Source organism: Acipenser ruthenus, chromosome 28 (genome assembly GCF_902713425.1).
Source record: "Acipenser ruthenus chromosome 28, fAciRut3.2 maternal haplotype, whole genome shotgun sequence".
NCBI lineage: Eukaryota > Metazoa > Chordata > Actinopteri > Acipenseriformes > Acipenseridae > Acipenser > Acipenser ruthenus.
In genome coordinates, this window is record NC_081216.1 from 20,230,236 (window position 1) to 20,247,880 (window position 17,645).

A 17,645-nucleotide genomic window follows, 5' to 3' on the forward strand; every position below is an offset into this window, starting at 1 on the left:
GTGGTGTGCCGATACTCATGTTTAACATCATTTAAATCAAAAGAAATGAAACCTCTGAACTGGATAACTGTTTCCCGTGCCTTGTTAAAAATATATAGAAATCAGATAAAAGCATGGAATAAAAATCAATCTTCTCATCAGTGGGATTACATAATTAATGTATTAATCTAAACAGGATCCCATAGAAATGATCACACCTATGACTGTTACCATTACATCACTTGTTCCATACAAGTTTGAAGAGTCTACGACAAACAGGCTTTTAAAATACAGATGTTGCACGAATCAATAAAAACATAAATTATGTTTGTTTTTATTAGTTCATAATAAATATCTGATCATAACACCATTTTTTTTTGGTGAAGTTGGAAAAAAGATCTACAAATGATATGATATATTATATTGTACATTTCAAGTGCACATGTTAACACTGAGGCTTACAGAGTGGATGCATGTTATATAGACTGTTCACATATGGTACAAATGTCTGCACAGAACGTGGTACAAATGCCATCACCTTGCACTTTACATTAAAAAAAAAAATGATACTGCATGAAAAGTGTATATATCTGTGTGGTTCCCCTCAGTACAATCAGCATGGGATACATCACATTTTATAACACCAGACTGCAAAACCCTGTTATATTTTTTACAAGACGGAGTGAACATCAATCACCAACAGCTTGTAGGTCATGAAAACAGAGACAAAAAAGCAATACTGTGCTTAACATAACTCTGCCTTTACAGCGCTTGTTTTGGTTCTAATGATCTTTTAAAATGTGCACATGCTGCCATCTTGTGGCCAAAACCGTAATTGTTATATTTTGGAAAATCGTCAAAATAGGTACATTAGTCTAATTTAATTGACGACGTGAATAGGCCTCATTAATTTTAAAATAGTAAGAGAAAACGAGCACATAGACTTTTTAGAAATTGTTTAAGATGCCAAATTAAAGCACAAAGGGGTCTAACTCTTTCTGTCCATATCACAGATTACTGACCAAAAATTCTAACCCCCAGAGGTTTTCATGCAGGTAGGTATATAAAGGATATAAATGACAAATCTGGAGGTGTTCTAATACATTTGCACACTACTCTAGGTCCATTTTTTCTATCTCTGACTTTTTTATTATCACCTGATCAATTTTGAATATTTTACAATTAAGATATTATCCTTTTGTAAAAAAAAAAAAAGGACTCAATGAACAAATAAACAACGTTCACGACAAAGATGGTGCGCACAACATTAGTCCTTGCAGATAGATCTGACAGATTCCTAGGCCACACCATTGTAAAACGACAAAAAACATTTGCAGACCAACTGTATAAACTATAGTACAAAGATCTCATCTTGGCAGTTCAAGTAAATGGCATTTAAGGTATCATAAAACTATGAACGCTTCATTTAAAACTACAACTAACAGATCCCAATTAGCACCACCTCATGTTACCACCTTAGGTAAAGAAATTAAATTAGAGATAACATTTCCTATCCAGTAACATAAGCATATAAAGTGTGTGTTTCTTTTTGTTACAGACATGAAACAGTCAGCAAAGCACTAAAAAGGAAACCATTTGTATTTAGAAAGATATCCAAGTTAAATGTACATATAGAAAAATGACAACAAAAACTAAAATGACATAACTTGAATGCAGCTCTAAGCCATTTGATTTCAGCTAACAGGTGGGTTCAATCAAAATACAGAAGGCTTTAATATAGTGAACTTATCTGTTCACTAGTTCACTAAATTAAAGTCTACAAACGATTTAGCACAGCAATGCCGTTAACAGTGCTGTTCATAGATATTTGGCGTGGTTTTATTGAACCTATCTTCTCTCACTCTCACTTTTGCATGAACCCTCCGACTGTGTCACTCTGGGATCTGATTGGATGATACAGTGGTTTTGCAGACACTGTGCTGCTGGCTATTTGTTTATTTACTCACAAGAATAAAAGGTTGTTTTGGGCCAACTGGCTTATATTATGGATAATTATTATTATTATTATTATTATTATTATTTTATGGACAATGCAAATCTTTAGAACAATTCCACACAGACACTACCCTCCAAGAAGAAATGGGACAGAATTAAAATACTTGTCAGAGAGTAGTTGTTATATTTAGGGTTTTTACTTTGCAGAAAACTGTACCAAACATCAGGAATCCAGTTTCTCCTAGGAGTTCAGCCATTCCTAGACAGTGCATGTTCTTATTTAGGCTTCTAAATTCCTTTTCAAAGTGCAACGAGACAAATTCTTAATAGGCAGTTTCAAAGTCTTACCATTTAATGTGGGCTAGATGGAAACAGGGCTCCAGCAATGATAATTTTAGGTTTTAATGTTAATTTCCTGTTTTTATTTATTTATTTATTTTTTAAAGTAAATATAAATAATGTGTTACGATGCAATAGTACCCATTGTATATATTATATATATATATATATAATTTTTCTCAAAATGTTTTATTCCAGTTATATTAAATTCCTTGGTCCCACTATATTAAATGGATAACAATTACCAGTGATTACATAGCATTAAATGAGGTAATTATCCCTTACACAGCAATAGCTGTTAATGAACAGATTAAGACTAGGGTTAGCATAATGCAATTAAATAGTACAGGATTACTTTGTACCATTTTATAACAATGGCAATTATTGGTAATTGGGCCTGTTTTTTATTGATTTTGCAAAAAGCTGTGAGATTCATGTCCAATTCCAAACAGACAGCTAATCAAGGGACAGTGTAACCTGGCTCCAGTGAACACACACAATCTGATCTTTCACCTCAAGTGTTTTCTTTTAAAACACACACACCTCTTTAAAATTATTGCTTTGTAAGTTACAACTTTGAAAGTTGTATAAAACATATTTAAACAATGTTTTATAGGGCCAAAATGAAAAAGTTTGCAAATTAATAAATGCATTAAAAAAATCTAAAATACAAAACAATAAATCAGCAAATACAAAGAGGCCCAAAGGATGATGACGGAGTAACATAGATGTGGAGGCCTGTACTGGTGCTGAGCTGTAGAGAGGTGGAGGGCAGGATGAGGGGGTCTACTCCAGCTTCTGTTGTAATTTCTTCTGGAAGCAGACCGGTAGAATGGACAGGACAGCCAGGATCCCCAGGACAAAGAGAGAGTTCCAGGACACAGCCTCCCCAGCAGTGGTCAGCTTGTACAGAGTCGTGCCGGCATTAATAGCCACAAACGATGGAGGAGCTACCCCTGAGCGAGAGAGAGAGAGAGAGAGAGAAAGGAAAGAAAGAGAGGCATGTGTTAGCCAGCAGTCTATACATCAGTGATCCCTAACTCCCATCGGTCACTGGGGATTTCCAACAGTCCACAAAAACATAACATGTAGTCTGTAGGCCTTATTTAAAGTCAGAACCAGAACTTAGAACAGTCACGTGGGCATTTAAAAAAATCTTGAAATCATTATAATCATCAGAATTAGTACATGCCAAAGTGTTTTTGTTTTGTTTGTTCTGGTTAAATTCTATTATTATACTGTTTGTGTTTTAACACTTGTCATAGTACAGTACAAGGGAACTTACTGTATTTACTAGGGACTTACAAAGATAAATGTAGGCTATTCAACCATAACTTCAAAAAGTAAAAGTACAAGAATCGATGTGATAAAAGCACAATCCAAAACGCTTGTCTAGTTGAGTTTCTTACAACTTTCTCATGACAAAAAGGTGTGGTTTCTAAGAAATAGTTTGTCACTAGGTGGCAGCAAAGACCACTGAATCACAAGGCTGCTCAATCTGGGGCAACTGCCTCATGCATAACTTGGCCACAAGGTGGTGCTGTGGCTTACATGAAGTGCAGCTGGTTACTGAGAGTGAGCCCTGGGGCGATTCACCCAGACTGACCATGCAGTTAACATGCAAACTCTTACCAAAGAAGGTCCCTATGAAGAAAACCCCCAGGGGTACGTTGATCACTGGGGCGGTTATGTTAATAAACCAGTTGGGCAGGAAAGGGGTTATTCTCAGGAAGACGATGTAATTAATAAGGTGACCTCTGTGCTTGTCAACCTGCAATCCAAAAATGAAAATGTTTGTAATTTCAACCGAAGGGCAAAAGAGTAATATACTGGAATTACAATATTTAGCAGATAGAAGAGCAACATTTTATAATGGAGGACACTCTTAATGGCTTCGTCCCAGGTGGCTGAACACACTAATGTCTATACAGATTAAGGTTGTCTCGGTAATAGACAGATACACTGTATCAATTAGTGTTTTGGTCTCAAGGACATTTCTCAATGTAAAACAATGAAGCCATTGCATTCATATCTCCAGGTGTGCCCTTGTTAACCCTATTTCAGCTGACTCATGTAATTCTGTGACAGTGTGGTCAACAGGATTTCAAAACAGGATTTCCTGGCTTCCTGTCCTTATCTCTAGTCACAGTAAATCGCAAAATAAATTGTTGCAAATTGCCCATGTGGAAAAACAATATGTGTTTTGCATATGCATGAATATGCACACACAGAGATAGACAGTGTATTAAATTGCTACGTATCGTATCATGCATATTTAAAAGGAAGGTAATACACATACTGAATGCACAGAGAAGAAAAATATATCAGTATGGGTTATATATCATCACATACATAAGGCACATCTACCTATCCCCAAGAGGTTGGTGCTTTGGCATTTTTCTTATGTACATCTTGAATGAAAAAAATACCAAGTGGAGAAAAAAACAAAACAAAACAGGATTGTGTGGGTTACCTGCTGGGACCATTTCACTGCCTTTTCTGTTAAATATTTGTAGACCACGGGCCTTCCAACTAGATATGACAACATGTAGCAGAAGGAGGCTCCGAGGCCCGAGCACTGCAAACACAAGAGCAACAACAAGAGTAAGGAAAAAGGAATACGTCAAACAGGAAGCATGGTGACACACACGGACAAGGGCCTGCATCACCCCTGGGGCTTTATTCCATTAGCTCTGCTGGAGCCTCTCTCTAACGAGGGAGCAGTGAACAAAGACAGGGCCCCTCCCCCACTCCCCCATGCTGACCCTGCTGAACAGGACTGATGAATAACAAGCATGGGATTGACGGGAATCAGGCTAGAAATGCAGGATTAGTAACAAGTGTGTGGGAAACTAGATACACTGCATTTTTTATTTACAGGATGCTTTCCATTAATGTTGCATTTCGTTACGCCCTCGACAGAATACGGCAAATGTATAAACTGTATAATAAAAGTGTAAAAGCAAGTCTTGGATCCTCATCTTCATTCATCTATTGTGGATATGTATTTTCCATTGAATGTTCAGAAATACAATGTCTAGGTGGGAAATTTATGAACAAAAAGTCGACATTTTATTTTACACACTTATTTTTTTAAATCAATCCCTTAAAATAGACCCACATATTTGATAATGTGTTCAACATTAACCTTATATAGCTATATCATTATATTTCTGTTACTGACTTTATAGGCATTCAAAGGTTGCACGATACAGTTTTGGGTTTGGGTTATGTTAAATGCCTAAATCACTTTGAAAGATATTATGATATAATGAGAAGAAATAGTAATACACAGGGAACATTCTGCGAGAGTGTTTCGACATGAAACCCTTTTTGACACCAATAAGCATTAATAGCAGTGCCTTCTTCATTCCACTCACCAGACAGACTAGAAAGAGCGCCAGTGGGAATGGGTAGAGATACCCAGACAGGATGCTCAGGAAGATGGACCCAGGGATGGCAAACGTTTGCAGACTGCAGCAGCAAAGTTAAGGACTATAGAAGTGATCAAGCATACTGCAAATTCCAGTGACTTACACGCTATTTGATTTGCAGGTATTGAGGGCGGATGCCATCTGATGCACAAAAACAGTGTTTTAATCTCATTAGTTTTCAGCATAGGTCACAGTTCACCATTTTGTATGCAGTTTGTGATTGGACCTTTTAACTCAATTCTTTTTTTCAGAGTATCACATCAACAGACCAGGAGACTGATCATCATTCCTGGCAGAGACCATTACCAGACCTGGTCTGTCTGCATCCATGTTGTGCAACAACATTATAAATATGAAAAAATAGCAAGAACCAACTTAGTTGCATGCAAGGCATTGATAAAGATGTTCTCTTTCTTCTTGTATAACATTAAAAGTGTTTTATTCCTTTCCGAGAGAACAGTGATCGTTTTACTTCAAATCAAGCCCTTGTTTGTAAACTGTAAAACATTTTGCAATACTTTTGGCAGGAATGGGCAGCATTATAACCCTCATCCACACACACACAAATGACAAATTAACAAGTTTAACCAGAAGGCATAATGAACACCAGACATATGGAATTCCAAAACCACAACTCACTAAACCCTTTACCAAGTCAAACAAACAAACAAACAAACAAACAAACATGTTTAAACGTCCATCTACCCCCGCGCCCCATCCCACCCCTGTGAAAAGACACTTCTGTCCAACAAGAGGTGTAAAGCTTGAGGTCACCCCATTTGAATAGAAAGTTTCAGTTGCATCCTTTAAAAAATCTTAAAAGGCATTATCACCTCATGGTCAACTTACAATAGAAGCCCTACAGACAAGACGGCTCTTTTCTGCATTGAATAGACAAGAAACCATTCTACAAAACACAATGGCCGTCTGACACAGCGAAATGAACAGCTTTGTTTCAAACTTCACTCCTTTCACACTTCAACTACCTCAGTTTATACCAGTCAACTCGGAAGCCGAACAGGTAGGTCATTGTCGGCGAGAAGACGAATTGGCATTATTTAAACAAGCACGGCTGGTAAATACAATTATCCATTTGGCAAAGCCATTACCACTCAAACCACAAGCAAATTATCTAAGTATGCCGGATCTGCACGAAGGGCAAACTGTTTTAGATAAGGGTTAAATCTTTCAACACTAAGTATGTCAGCATACACAAGACTAGCATGCTGGTCTGTTGTGGAGTTATCACACCTATGTTGCAAAAGCAGTTTGCAACTTTAAATGGTGACACACAAGGAAACATAAAACTTAGCCCAGTCACTATAAAACGTAATGTATTGGTAGTTACATGAACCACACCTGACGTGCAGTTTACAGAATGAAAAAAAAGGAACTATTATGGCAACACAATGAAGCTTCCTGGTCCCAGTTTTGCACTTCCTTCTGTTCAAACAGATAAGCCCCGACAAAGTGCAATACTGTGACCACCAGGTGGCGCTCACAAGCTTTTCAGGAAAGCCCAGATGAGGTTTTTAATTCCGCAGAAGATCAAACCAGAAAAACTGGTTTTATTTTTTAATCACCAATAAAAACTTGTAGACAGGCAATTTAAACAATCCATGTCCTACAAAAAGGCTACTCGGTAAGCCTCTCTCAGCTATTTGCTAAGTGGACTAATTTCTACAGCCTGAAAAACACAATTCATGTTGCTAGTTGTATTTTACCAGAAGCACCTTAATTAACTATGTGAGAGAAGCTTTCAGATGCTAAACAATGCCTCAAGTTTTAACTGCTATAAAATACTCAAACCTAAATATCCTGTAAACCGAGAGAACAGACTAAAAGTCTTTCAGAGATGTTTGCTGAGCTTCACAAAACAAACAAACAGTCAGTGTGGACTGCATTAACACTGTGAGACAACCCAATCTCTTACTTAGAAATAGCTTACTGATTGAAAAGATTGCATTTTGTCAGCTGCAATTGTAAACACACCTGAATACAGTTCAGCACAGAAAGCAGGCACCAAAACTCAACCATAATCACACGAAAAACCTTTAAAACACATGCAAACCATTCACAGGACTTAAGCAAATCTCCAGAAAGAGCAACGTCTTAAGGTTTTAACTTTTAAGTTTGTTTTTTACAGCTCCTCCAAAGCTTTAAATGTTCTCTAGAGTGAAGTGCAGAAAAAACAAATACATGAAATCCCTGAAAATACCAAGGGGTTTGCATCCTGTTGGTCTTTATTTAAAAATGGAGCAAAACACACTGGAGAATCCTAATTCCTGTTTCTGAGGTGTCCTTTTCAAACCCCCTCCCTTCATCCCCCACCTTAGCTGTCTGCTAAGAGAATCACCTTGACTAGCTTCAGTGATGGTTTGTTTAACAGTCTCAAAGAACACGTTTGTGGGTTCAGATGTATGGGTCAGGCAGGCCGACTGAATTCCACAGCGAACCCAATGAGAGCCAGCCCAGTTTCTTCCCCCAAAAAGGCAGGCTTATCGGGACTTAAAACAAACAAACAAAAAAAACACAAAGCTCCACCTTTGAATACCAGCACAGGGTGTCAGCTTGTTCTTTAGATCCATTTTCTTTAGGTGCTTAAAATAATTATTTTTATTTTGTTATTGTAGTAATACATTCTTCAGTATGGACAGTTTTAATCCCCTAAAATCTGTTAAATATTTCACAGGTATAATATACCAACACACACACACACACACAGGTATGCAATTACAGCAGCATAACGAACATTTTACGGGTGAATACTGTAAAACTGCAACTATGTACACAAATACACTGCTAAAACATCAAGGTGGTAAAGCATGTAATGGTGGGAATACAGCACTAGCTTTTTCTAATTTAGACTTGTTTTTTTACATTTCTTTTCAATGATCAGTATTTCACACACACTGTGTGGTTTACCCACAGCAGCAACACAGAATGGCCCTTCATGACATTCTGTATGTTGCGTTTTCATAAACAATTAATCTGAAGGTTGCTATGGCTACAGATGATCTTAGATCTGATGATCCTGAGATACGTAGTGCAGTGTGCACTCAGGGTTATGTAATACAACTTCAGCAGCAAAGCATTCACAAAGGAGAGGTAGCAAATTGCTATGGTTGTTTGCCAAAACTGGGAACATTGTCAAGGATCACTCTTATCAACACCTCTGGAATCACAGAATTCAGTCCAGTATGTTAAAAACTTTCCAGCTTTTATTTTCTTTTTAAGAGCTGTTATAGTATGTAGCTTATACCTTAATAATATACGTATAACCCCCAACTTTTACTAGTTAGTTTCTGGTGTACTATGATATTATTCTGAGACATTAATATTCCAATGGGTTTACAACACTACTACCTGATCACAATGGCAAATCCTAACTTGGACTTTTAAAGCTCAATATAGATATTGCTTATTATTACACAGAGAAGAAAAAAGTTTTCTATTCAGGTACATTTCTAAAATAATACTTTCCAATAATTTGTTTCTGTTGTACCATAAACCATGTTTTACTTTCTTTTACGATTCAGTATTGATGAACCTCTTAAATTCAGTTTCGGTTGAATGGATGTTTTGTAGAATTTAGGGGAGAGATTATCATCGCCCAAAGGGGCACTGAAATCTCCTCCAGATAAGAACGAATCAGTAACTCCACACCCCACTGGCAATCACTAAAGAACAAAGACTACAGCCCCTCCCCTCCCCCATGCAGTCCCCGGGCTATTTTTTAAATCACTTCTCCTCCTTCCCCCCTATTCATCATTGTCTTGAGGCCATTAAGCAACACCACACCCCACCCCCAAAACATCGTTCAGCATGTCCTGCAACAAAGTCGAAAACAAACTCAAAATCAACCTCTTTGCTATCTACTGCTTATATCCTTATCAGTTACAATACACTAGATTGATATTAAACAGACTTTCACGACATCCCCCCCGGGGCAGCAGTTTGGAGTAGTGGTTAGGGCTTTGGACTCTTGACCGGAGGGTTGTGGGTTCAATCCCTGGTAGGGGACACTGCTGCTGTACCCTTAAGCAAGGTACTTTGCCTAGATTGCTCCAGTAAAAACCCAACTGTATAAATGGGTAATTGTATGTAAAAAATAATGTGTAAAAAATAATGTAATTGTATGTAAAAATAATGTGATATCTTGTAACAATTGGATAAGGGCATCTGCTAAGAAATAAAAAATAATAATAAAATAGGTACAGCACATTTTTAACAGTCACCTCTGTAACTGGGCTTATTCATTAAAATGTCTTCCTATGTGTTCTGGAATACCATATGTCTGTCTTTATGAAAGTAAAATAAGACTGCCGTCCCCATTGAATTTACTATGTGCAAGGGTAGCACTGACTTTACTTGCATACTGCAATCTAATACCATGTATATTATATTACCACCGATACAACAGCCACACTGAAAACACAACTTGTTTTGCATATTTTGAAATAACTTAAGCGGAGGTGCTTTTCAACATCAGTCATAACAGCAAGGTTTAGTTTTTATTCCCTGCTCTCTAGGCAGCACATCATCAAAACTAGACAACAGCAGCAGCGACAAGCTCTTCAGTGTGAATAGCAGCTATGTGTACACTTGTGTTCATATTAATGGATTGGCGTGGGCTGTTCCACATTCCCACACACCCCCAGACAGACAGAGGAGAGCCGGGTGTCTAGTTTCAGTAGGCCACAGATCAACCACTTGTGTTTCTCTGAACACAGAGGCACAGTACAGATTTAGATCTTCCATTACGGAACTGAATTGAAAAACCTCCACCAGCCTTTCAATTGCACTGGTTAAGAGTAGGGTTTTTCAGTAACCCTTTTAACAGAACATGGAAATATTTTAAACATTTAAATCAGGTTTAAACAGAATGTGGGTTTGAAAAAAAAAAAAAAACCTGAAAATGACCAACTTTAAAAGAGGAGAAATAAAGGGACTGGACTTGCACTTTTCTGAACTACAATGCAAAAGCCATCAGTTCAACCAAGCTGTTCTCATTCCTATTCATGTACACAGGATGGGATGGGATCTGTCATCACATTATGAATTGCTTGCATCCCTGTCAAAGCCAAACACCAAACTATTGCACAACTCCTACAATAGTGTATGTGTGTGTATAGAATAATAGATGGGCTTCAGTGATTTATAGGAAAATAATTCCATCTAGGGTTTCTGTGACCGAAGGTCGAGTAATTTATAAACCGTCACAGAAACTCGAGATGGAATTGTTTTCCTTTAACTCACTGAAAAGGCTCAACTGTTATTTTTTTATAATACATTGATACCCTTGTCATGCTAATATCAAAGAAGACGAGGTTCAGCAGTAGTGTTTTTTTTTGTTTTTTTTAAAAAGCGTAGTGTTTCAGTGCTGTACAGATGAAAAAATAACTCCACTCAAAACAGCAGACTTCTAGTACAGTCTAAGAAAATGAACCCCCAACACAGCAGTTAACTGATCCTGGGCTTGGCTATGCTCCTATACAATTACCGCATGACTCATAGCATACAAGATACTGAGACTAGATTAGCTATAGTAGGGTATAGTTCACTTAGGGGACAGGCTAAACATATGAGTTCATAGGGCTGTTGTACAGGCTATGATCATTTGCAGGTGGGCATGCCTATTCAACACTTGCCAACAATTGATGGATTCAATACAAATGCACATAATGACCCACATGTCACAGTTAACTAAACTTCATTTCCACAAAAGGATACAAGATGTAGGTAGTGAAGTAGGCCACCAGTACTTGTGTGTAGTAGGTGTCTTTGTATTTGGAGAGCACGGTCCCCAGGGCCTTGGCATCCTCCATATCTTTAGGGATCTTCATCTTCTCTTTCTCATCACTGCGGAAAAAGCAAAGGGAACTCACCACTGTGCACAGCATCCGCACAATCAGACAAAGCACTCAGCAAATACAGCAAGCCTGGCCAGTCAACAGCAGCTAACCACCATCAACAGAGCTCCTATGTGTTCAGTTTGCAATTAGACTACACTGTTTGGAATGGGCAGTCAGAAAGTGTTCTAAATTGTTGACATTCACTTAAGTCTTGACATCAGAGCTGGCAAGTGTATTACTACAATAGTAGTAGTCAAGTTGCCAAACAAGAAGGTGTTGCAGAATGCATCGTCATACACATTTCAGTATGTCGAACTGGATATACATTAACTGTACAATAACTTACTTGTTTAACTCAGGGAAATTTCGGTACACCAGATACATGACTGAAGCAGCAGACAAGAAAACGGACAACAAAATGAGGAGAGACATGCGGGCTGATCCACCTTCCAAATGGGCATTTCCTGAAGAGAGATGGAGTTTGTTCCATTAGGAAAAACACTTAACAAAAAATACATTGCAATTACATGTGTTTACTTCAAGCTTTTAAAATCTGTAGGCGATTTTACTGACACATTCTTAAGATTTAGGGATGATATGAAATGGTCTGGCAGGCTTTCTCTGGTCTGGAGAGGTTCTTAAGTAAAACCTGTCATTACACAAACATGAACAAACTTAACTTTTTGGTAACTGTGCGCAGACTGGCAATATCTCTAGCAGTGTTTCATCATTGCTGTTTTGGTTACCCCTGGGAGCAATTAAAACGTTTTTTTGCCAGAGGCTACTGGTTGTCAAATTAAGTGAAATTATTTCCAAGCATGTGGTCAGAGTGATACTTAATAAGCTTCTTCTGAGAATTTGCTTTTGAAATGAGGCTGTAGTGTCATTTAAAAATGGAAGCATTTATAATCATCTCGGCATGAAAAAATAACTGCAGTAGTTTTGTGACAAAATGATCACTAACTTTATTTAAATCATATTTAACAATATATGCACACTGTATATTGGTTTTAGACACTGTGGCTTTTTAAACAGATTGCTAAACTCTTCATTAGTTACATTTTTATTATTCTGGTTGTCTTTCATAGTAAATACCACCTACCCTATTTTTTAAATTTAACCTATGAAATTACTGTACATTTATTAATATGACAAAAATGTACATTTCTTATGGTACATTGCACACCATGTCTGTATTGTCTTGATTCATTGTGGAATTATTGTCTTGAGTCACTGATTTCTTGCATTAGAAATGCCAGCCCCAATGATATTTACTGCCGGTAGACGCCATACCTTCATGCTATAATGGAGCTATTTAAAAGCAGTCACCCTTGTAGTAAAGGAACGAATATGCTAACACAGGACATTTACGGATGATGGAAGGGTAATGACAAAACAGACCTGGGCTGGGTTGCACCAGCTATGTGTAAGTTTGTCCGTAAGTTAACATGTAAAGCCTTCACTAAGCGCTTAGTAGTTACTAGTTAGCTGACAGCTAAGCGCTATCCTATTTTTGGTTGCACCACACATACTTAAGGCACAACTTAGCTATTTTTTTACTAAGAGCGGAGATTCCAAGTCGATCACATGGTCCCTTTACAGTAACCAATCAGCACTGAGGATGTTGGAGAACGGATGCTGCTGATCAAAACAACTCCAACGTAATAAACTTGAACGTACAACCAGCTAGTCCTAGTGCCTGACTTTAAACTGTTATTATTAGTAGTATAGGTGACCGATTACAGGTACCGATAATACGCATATCATTTAGTTGGGAATGTTTTATAGTAAAGATTAATTTATTACAATTATTAAAATTAAATCAGTGCATTTTGAGTCGGGATACCGACTTTTCCCGTCCACACAGACAATACTTTAATGAAGAGCTTACCTCTCCACTCAGTGCTGTATTTTATTATTTATTATTATTAATGTTGAATAAAATATTTACATATACTGTATATATTTTCCAAATGTATTAAATTTTCAATGGAAACTGTTTAAAATACTGAGGCTAATGAATATACCGGTACCTACGTTACAATATATAAAAGTGTTTATTATAACGAGTTATACATTTCAGTAAATGAAATTGCATCCGCATTACACCTGTTATATGAACCTTATAGCAATACTGTTCTGAGTCTGTGTTGTTACTTGCAGAAATTGTTTATGTGGTATTTGTTGACAAAAAGGTCCATTAACCACTTTCTTAATGGATAACCTGAATCTCAGAGTAATTTCCCTTTAAATAGACATACTTCTGATTCATCACACAGATTGGAATTCTTCATAATAAAGCTGTCATGTTTGGATCCGGGCCACTTTATAACACAATTCATGATTAACAAATCTGCATTGCAAACAATTTGTGTATTCAAAGAGTGGAAACCCTTTCTATTTATGTATTCTGCTTCATGCATGGAAGATGTTTTTATTATTATATATGTCCCATCTATGCAGCCAACATTAGGAAAACCAGCGATCTGAAAAAAACATCTGACAAGTTTCGTCCAATCTTTTGATATCAGTGGGGAAGTGTACATACTTCTGCAACCGTTTACACAGAGATAGAGTACAACGAAACAGACTGTTCTGCAGACTGTTGATTTATGCACCTGTATCGAGTCACCTACCAGGTTTCGAAAAGATCCGGTAGCGAAAATACCTTAAAGAGAAGCAAAACTGTAGAGATGGAGGAAGTGCTCCATTTATGGAATGTTTTATGTTACTTTTGAGTTCATCACTGACCTTCAAAATAAGCTCACGTCTAAATCTAAAATGGGAATAAAGGTCAATATCATCGTAAATGTCAAGAGGATGTATACGGTCTCGCCGACACCAAAAACTTGGAACACAATCATCTTCAAACAGAAGTTCACATAGTAACAGTTGCCATGCCATCAGCTTACACCTACCTGAACGAATGCGTAAAATTTAAGTAACAACTAAGCCTTACGTTATAACTATCTTACCTGGTCCAACCCGTGTAAATTTAGTAATGTGTAAAACCAGCGTTAGTAAAGACTTATGCTATAACCAAGCTAAGTAAGAACTTAACATAGCTGGTGCAACACAGCCCAGTACACTAATATGTATATCTAGGCCCTGTTTTCAGTGGCCACCGAGTTATGCTAGCTGGGTCTTTCTGTACTTAGTAATGTTAAAGGGTTTGTGGTCAACAGAACTAGCTCACTCATGATCTTTGAATCTCAGAGAGCTTTCAGTACTTCAAACGTTAACCAATATAGACCAAATGAGTGTTGATAGGAAGGGAGGGAAGAGGGATGGTCATTAGATACAAGTATTTATGCTTTGCATGCATGCTCATAAGCTTTACATGTAATTTGAATGTCTGGAACAGCCCTGTACTGAAGCTATGCCATAGTAAGTTAAGCAAAATCCTGCAGCTGTTTGTAATGCAATGAAATAGTTCCATTCAAATGAATTAAACATTTCTATATTCTGGCAATCTTTTCTAGCGGTTGTATTTTTTTTAAAACTATTTGAACTACCTCCACGGTACAATTAACTCAGGGGTGCATCAGTCACATGTCCAGAGATTGAAAACAATATGGCATTGAAAAGGTCTATTTCTACTCGACACCACCTGTAATGGAACATTATTCAGAGCATTATACAGCTTGGAAAGACCCTGTCTGAAATGTGGCATTGAAAGGGTGTTTAAATTGACAACATTGCTAATAAAACTTAAGTGAGGCAATCAAAGATAACAGCTGCTTATGGTACCCAACACAATAAGCATGCAAGGTTTATATGACCCTCAAGATACAACATCAAGTGGTTTCTGGGAGGTTTCTGAGGCTTTGACACTGTGCGGCAGACCAGGCATCAATTACAATTGTAATTGTGCAATTTGTAAAGTAACTGTAATTGAACCTTGGCACACCTGCATAATTGTAATTCTACAATACAATTGATCGACTACAGTTCAAGTACACATGTATTTGTCATTCAAATAAGTAGAGTAAGCATGTTTGTGTGTAGTTCTTTGTTACTTTTTAGTGTAATTGTCATTATAATTGCAATTACTGCAGCATAATTGAATTGTAACTGAACAAACTAGCATTGCAATTTCAGCAAGCAATTCTGCTGTGATGTAATTATAATTGTCCCCAAGTCTCTGTGGCAGAGGCAGCTTTACCGAGGAACAGTCAGAAAAAGGGTAATTATTCCAACACGACACCCACAATCCAACTTGACCTAGGCAATCACAGAATACCTGTGTGAATATGTGTACCAAGTATGAAGCCAGTATCTTTGCAAGGTATGTTCCAGTCAAACTATCCAGACATTTGTCATGAAATGACTCCCTAATGACTGGGGTCTGCCTCTGATGGGGAAGGTTCTTATATGAATGATGCCAGCCATCAGGGTGCTGAACTGCACAGGCATTCTCTCCAAGTGTCAGTGTTTAGGGTCAGAGAGCAACTGGTTATGGGTACAAAACAGCACAGACATCTTAACTAATGTATTATTCTTCATGTTTAGATTCAATTTGTATATCATTTTCTGTTTCAGACAACACATCCTGGGGACTTTTTCGTCTGATTTCACAGACCCTGATTAGCGTGAATCCTGGACCACCTAATGTTACTTTAGATAAGGAAGTTCAAGACTAGCTCACAGATAATCTGGATCTGTGAAACCAGACGTTAAAACTCAGAAGTTCAAAGCTCTCCTGTGGCCTTATAAACATGTCTTCTCTTATGATGTAGGCATTAATCTGCCCTCTGCAACACTCCACATTTGTTGCAGGGGGACAGGTTAATTGGATGCACACTGGTGTACCAGCTGAAGTTACACACAAAAATGTCTGAGAGCGATTTTGAGGCCAGTATTTAGCATCTCCCAAAGAGTAGTCCACTTATTTTTCTAGATGTTTCATTTGTGGTATAAGAGTACAGGTCCCCATCACTATTACATCAATCATTGTAATGCTGACTAGTTTAGATAGCACAGCTAGTGGAAGACCATAAAAACAAAACCAGGGAATTGACTTTCTTAGGTGCGATTCCTTTAAGCATCAAGATGCATAAGCAATGCTAGTCTGTTCACCTGGTGAAACATTTTGTGAGCCGACCGTTAAAATAAGCTGAATAAAGTTACCCAAAGTGACACAAGGTGAAAAAAAGAGGAATAAGAACAAGTAAAAAGCACAGTAATGACCAGGCCTTGTCTGTTTCCACGCTTTTGACAAACTGAACCGTGTCAGTACGGTTCAGTTCCGTTAGCATTTTCACTGTACCTAATCGTAATGTCGACTAGTCTGTTGGCTCAATCTGTTCTTGTTATGAAACTGCTGACTGAAAGATAATTAATACTGCAGTATATATATATATATATATATATATATATATATATATATATATATATATATATATATATAATGTGTGTGTATATTATATCATGTGACACTAAATAACATTAGGCCTACTACCTCCTAGCAATATAATGAACCCGCGTCAACATACTGTACACTGAATATCATTTTACCATAAGTCATGCGAGACATTGAATAATGTGTGAACTAAAAGTACTGCTTCAGAACTATTTTCTTGTACACTAAAACTTTGTAAGCCTTGTATATGTTTTAAAGCACTAGACAACACATTAACCTATATCACTTTAGTATTGTAGTTGTGAATATATTGTACCTTTAGGGCTTCTCCCATCCTTGGTTTTTGTGCCTTCTCCCGTTAATGACTCTGCCACAAAAGTGTCCACCTCTCGTTTATCACTTTGATTCCTTACCATTTTCATAGTAAAAAAAAATAAATCGGAATATTGCTCGTGTTTTTCAAGACGTATGAACAGAAAAGTAATGTACAGAGTCCTTTCTCAAGAAGCCAGCCAGTCAAGCTCTCTTCCTGATCAGTGACAGCTCTGTGACCTTTTACCTTTTACCTTTTGCGCCATCAGCAGTATCTCCATTGAGCAATGCGAGAAAAATTGGGGCAAGAATGTCTCATTCCCGTTTAAATATAGTGAAGACTTTTCTTTAGCGCCCCCATAGGTTTCAAACCCCACAGAGCGCTTCTTGCACTTAAGTGGACAGGTA

General features: G+C 37.4%; 1 protein-coding gene across 1 annotated transcript; it reads right to left on the reverse strand.

The window, feature by feature from the left end:
* Positions 1–297: 297 nt before the first annotated feature.
* Positions 298–17,523, reverse strand: LOC117434451 (transmembrane protein 41B-like). The gene is made up of 7 exons (XM_034057008.3): positions 17,242–17,523; positions 11,910–12,027; positions 11,442–11,570; positions 5,655–5,748; positions 4,748–4,852; positions 3,907–4,045; positions 298–3,230 (listed from the first exon to the last, which is right to left on the reverse strand). Exons 1-7 carry the CDS (start codon positions 17,345–17,347, stop codon positions 3,061–3,063), a joined length of 861 nt encoding a protein of 286 aa, XP_033912899.1. The 5' UTR covers positions 17,348–17,523; the 3' UTR covers positions 298–3,060.
* Positions 17,524–17,645: the final 122 nt, after the last annotated feature.

Bases quoted from the DNA above. Each gene is read 5' to 3' on its own strand.
- LOC117434451 (XM_034057008.3), bottom strand. From the start codon at position 17,347: ATGAAAATGGTAAGGAATCAAAGTGATAAACGAGAGGTGGACACTTTT. The intron at 12,028-17,241 runs GTACAATATATT...ATCTCTCTTCAG, and splicing joins GGATGGGAGAAGCCCTAAAG to GAAATGCCCATTTGGAAGGT. The intron at 11,571-11,909 runs GTAAGTTATTGT...CTTTTTCCGCAG, and splicing joins AATTTCCCTGAGTTAAACAA to TGATGAGAAAGAGAAGATGA.